Source organism: Marmota marmota, unplaced genomic scaffold, assembly GCF_001458135.2.
Source record: "Marmota marmota marmota unplaced genomic scaffold, marMar, whole genome shotgun sequence".
Lineage (NCBI taxonomy): Eukaryota > Metazoa > Chordata > Mammalia > Rodentia > Sciuridae > Marmota > Marmota marmota.
The window spans coordinates 47,021,330-47,026,278 of record NW_026000026.1 but is presented as its reverse complement, the minus strand read 5'-3'; the positions used below and the strand labels follow the sequence as shown (position 1 = coordinate 47,026,278).

Genomic DNA, 4,949 nt, shown 5'->3' with positions numbered 1-4,949 from the left:
GGCTTAGAAAAGAGGATCAAGATCAAGAGTTTAAGGAGGGAGTGCACCGGGCGGGAGGAGAGTGCGGTGGCGAGTGGTCGGGGCGGGACCTGTTGTCTTGCGGACAGGAGTGCTGTTCTTCCTAGGCGCCCGCCCCTGCCAGCCCCGCCCGAGGACTTCCCTAAGCCGGCGGCCGGGTTTACTCATCCCAGCGAGGTGATCCCAGGCGCGAGGGCGGGCGCAAGGCGTCCGGAGAACCCAGTAATCCGAGAATGCAAACCAGCCCTTCCCACCAAGCACTTCCTTCCTTTTCCCGAACGTCCAGGGAGGGAGGGCCGCGCATTTATAAACTCGGGCCTCAGCCGACCAGTATGTCAGAGACTGCCACGCCGGGGCTGAGCGCCGCTGTGAGAAGCGTCTGAGCTGAGACCCAAGCTAGCAGCCGTCGCCAGCAGCACCCGGTGCCTCTCCCCACCCACCGCCAGGTCCTAGCCCGTTCCCAACGTCCGCACTTTCCCCGGCGCCTGCACGCAACACCCTTGGACAGCATGCTAGGGGTCTTCCTTCTGAGTGTGTTGGCCCCGGCGGGCCTGGGGCTTCCCACACCAGCAGAGCCGCTGCTCAGTAGCAGTCAGTGCGTCGAGCACGATTGTTTCGCGATTTTCCCGGGCCCCGTGACCTTCTTTGCTGCCAAACAGGCCTGCGAACGCCTGCGAGGACATCTGATGACCGTGCGCTCCTCTGTGGCTGCCGATGTCATCTCCCTGCTACTGAGTGACGATGAGAGCGTCGGCCCGCGTATTTGGATCGGTTTGGTGCTCCATCAGGGCTGCGTCGACCCGGAGCAACTCGGGCCCCTACGCGGCTTCCAGTGGGTTACAGGAGACAATCGCACCAGCTATAGCAGGTGGGCGCGGCTTGACCGTGTTGGGGCGCCCCTCTGCGGCCAGCTGTGCGTCACTGTCACGGCAGTGGCAGCCTCAGCGCCTGGAGAACCGGTCTGGGAGGAGCAACAATGCAACCAGGAGGCCGACGGCTTCCTCTGTGAGTTCCCCTTTGCAGCGTCCTGCAGACCCGTGGCGGTGGACCCCAGCGCCGCTGTTGCTGTTCATGTCCCAAGCACCTACAGCACCCCGTTTGGGGCCCACGGCAGGGACTTTCAGGCACTGCCAGTGGGCACCTCCGCTGTGGTGGAGAAACTAGGCTTGGAGCTAATGTGCATGGTGCCTCCTGGAGCTATAGAGGCGCGCTGGGGTCGGGAGGCGCCCGGTGCCTGGGACTGCAACGTGGAGAATGGAGGCTGTGAGCACGCGTGCAACCGGAGCGCTGTGACGCCCAGCTGCCTCTGCCCAGGTGACGCCGTTCTGCAGGCAGACGAGCGCTCCTGCGCAGCACCCACAGTGCAGTCGTGCAACCATCTATGTGAGCACTTCTGCGTTAACAACTCCGAAGTGCCGGGCTCCTATGTGTGTATGTGCGAGACTGGCTACCAACTGGCCGCGGACCAGCACCGGTGCGAGGACGTGGACGATTGTATGATGGTCCCAAATCTGTGCCCGCAACGGTGTGTCAACACGAAGGGTGGCTTTGAGTGCCAATGCTATCCTGGCTATGAACTGGTAGATGGCGAATGCGTGGAGCTGCTGGATCCCTGTTTCGCCGCTAACTGCGAGTACCAGTGTCAGCCTGTGAGTCAAACAGAGTACCGTTGCATTTGTGCTGAGGGCTTCGCACCCAACCCCCAAGATACGCACAGGTGCCAGATGTTCTGCAATGAGACTGCATGCCCCGCAGACTGTGACCCCAACACCCCAGACAGTTGCCAGTGTCCAGAAGGCTACATCCTGGACGTCGGTTTCATGTGCACTGACATAGATGAGTGCGACAATGAATATTGTCCTTATGAATGCCGCAACCTCCCGGGCAGCTATGAGTGCATCTGTGGGCCCAACTCCGATCTTGCCGTCTCGGTTGGCACAGACTGTGACGCTACCAGGGTGCCCAGCATTGACGACAAGGAAGATGGCTCTGGAGAGCTCCCAATCAGCCCGACGCCGGACTCCACCTCAAGTTCTCCAACCGCGGGGCCTGTGCATTCGGGCGTGCTCATTGGCATATCCATTGCAAGCCTGTCTCTGGTGGTGGCGCTTTTGGCACTCCTATGCCACCTGCGCAAAAAGCAGGGTGCTGCGCCAGCAGAACTGCAGTATAAGTGCGGCTCACCTGCTAAGGAGGTGGTGCTGCAGCACGTGAGAACTGATCGGACACTGCAGAAACTCTGAGGGCCCTCCCTCCAGGGACCTGGGTGTTAGCGTGCCTATTTCTCCTTCCTGTGCCTTTCTCCTTGGCTACCCAGAAGCACCCTAGCTTGCTTGACACCTGGAGAAGATCCTCCCCCATCCTCCCATACTGTAGTTGGGCAGGAAAGGATTGGAAGGAGGGGAGCCCCAGTCTCTTCCAAGAACACCACAGGAAAACTGGACAGAGATGTCAAATTTACATCAAGACACAGACTGCAAAGTGTCCCAGGACCTTACCATGGGGGGACAGGAAGGGTGAGCCTTACTGGTCTGTAGCCTTGGGGGCTGACTTGTGAGATAGTGAGGACCAGTATATTTATTATTATTTTAAAATATTTAGGCTTTCCCCCATTCCTTTGCTTTTCCCCCCTACCTGTATTTCTCCAATACAAACTTTATGTGTATGTGACTTTCCCACTTACCTTTTCTCCTCCCTTCTTTTTTTTTCCCCCTCTCTCTCTTCCTCCCTACCTCTCTCTGGCCTTACTTCTTTGCTGTTAGCTGTTCATCGAGGCAGACATTCTACATGAAACAGAAACAAAAACACAAAGCCCAAAACGGTGCAGTATTTTCTTTTTCATCAGCTTTGATAATTATCCCAGAATTTTAGGCTTCCAGAGCACAATAATTTTAACAAAGGTTAAAGAGTGAGAGGCGATAATCAAATTAATATCATGGGACTATCATAGAAATTCAACCCAAGGAGTTTTTATCTTCATTTTTAAAAAGTGAGCCTGAGTTTCATTGTTGTTGTTGATTTGACTCGGACTGAAAAATAGTAATTGTTGTTAAGATAATTAGGCACTTTTCTTCAGAACTGTAGTTGTTATCATCATAATTGTTATTAATTTTTGACAGTGTGGAAAAAATTCAGATGCTTGCCTTAAATTGAGAGAAATACCTCCCAAGGGATAGTTTAAGAAAACTCATGCTTCATGCTAATTTGACTCTCAATTTCTCTTGTTACTTGTAGTAAAAAATAAAAGCAGCTGTACTGGTTTTAGGGAGATTGGGTGCTTGGAAATGGAGCCTGAGTGATGCCGTTTTAGTCAACTTTGTGTTCTTGTGACCAAGATACCTGATAAGAACAAATTAGAGGAGGGGAATTTTATTTGGGGCTCTGTATTTGGAGGTCTAAGTTCATAGATGGCTGACTTCATTGCTCTGGGCTCAAGATGAGGTAGAACATCATGGTGGGGGAAAGTCCAGTGGAGGAAAGCAGCTCAGCTTCTGGAGGGGTCAGGAAGCAGAGAGAAAAATGGAAGGGGCCACAGAAAGACACATCATTCCAGGGCATACTCCTAGTCACCCATCTCCTTCAGCCAGGACTCAACTGCCTCCAGTTACCACCCAGTCCTTTCAAACTAGTAGGGACTGATTAGAGTACAACTCTCACAATCCAATCATTTCACCTATGAACGCTGCATTGTGAAGACACCTCATATCCAAACCATAACAATGTCCAGTTAGGGTCTCACCTTATGAGGCACTTGGAGAATGTCTCCCATTTCAGAGGGACCTCCTAACCCTAGCCATTGGAATATGGTCTTGGGACAAGAATTGGGCCTCCCATGGAAGCTCCTTAGATAGTGACAGTTCTAGGCTCCACCCCACCTAGTTCATGAGAAATGCATTTTAACAATATCTGCAAGGGGTTATCTGCTCAGTCACTTGAGGAAAATAGTTCTAGAAAATTAAATATGGGTCAGTAATAAGTAGCAGGCCAAGTCAGGCCCTTTATTTTTAAGAAACTGAGGAATTTTCATTGTATAGCTTTGCTTTCTGGTAGAAAAGACTAGGTACAACCTCTAGACATTGCCACACGGGGTCAAGAAGGTCTTTGGTTGAACTAAGCTAGGCATGGAATCATGCTTCAATGGTTGGGGACAAAAATGTATCATGTTTGAGTGTATCATATGTAAGGCAAAGGTTTTTCTCTACTGTTTTGTGAACTCAGCACATTTGTACATAGTTATTTATTTATTGGAGTTAAACTAGAACACAGGCAAAACCCTTGCTTATGATCATACTTGTACAAAATAAACAAATTAAAGAAATTACAGTGTACTCTTGGGTTGTTTCTCTCTTCACCTTTCTTCCCCCATCTCCTTGTTTTATGTCATTAAATGGGGCTCACAAACAATGTAAATGCCATGAAATGCATTAAAGAATGGTCTACACCCTACCATCCATGCTGCCAAGTCAAAGTACCATTTCTGACTTTCAAATATCTTTCCAGAGGAGGTTATTTTCAATGTAAGAGTTCATGTTATCTTATGTGCACAGTTTTTCTGTAACCATAACAATTTCATACACAATGACTTATGTTAATATGTTTTCAAATACATTATAGGATCATATGTTGGGATGAATTAAAGGAAAATTCTTCCTTTGGCATCTCCAGAATCCTAGGGGTGTGTCCTTCTGCAATATGGTTGGCATTATCTGATCTCTGAGGTATTCAAACCCAAAGTAGTCAGAAAGGGTGTTTGGCTCAAATTCAAATAACCATTCCTTATTACCAAGGTCTCAGCCATTATTAATTCTTCCCCATTTATGTTGGATATTAAAAACACTGTCTTTATGATACAGATCTCTTGGACCCTTTTCCTAGAATGACAGAGCTGACTGAATTTTACGTGCATAGACATGAAGGTTTTTATAAAGCAG

At 50.0% G+C, this 4,949-nt stretch overlaps 1 protein-coding gene across 1 annotated transcript; it reads left to right on the top strand.

The window, feature by feature from the left end:
- Positions 1 to 202: 202 nt before the first annotated feature.
- Positions 203 to 4,346, top strand: Thbd (thrombomodulin). Its single transcript, XM_015483516.2, has one exon. It carries the CDS (start codon positions 528 to 530, stop codon positions 2,259 to 2,261), a length of 1,734 nt encoding a protein of 577 aa, XP_015339002.1. The 5' UTR covers positions 203 to 527; the 3' UTR covers positions 2,262 to 4,346.
- Positions 4,347 to 4,949: the final 603 nt, after the last annotated feature.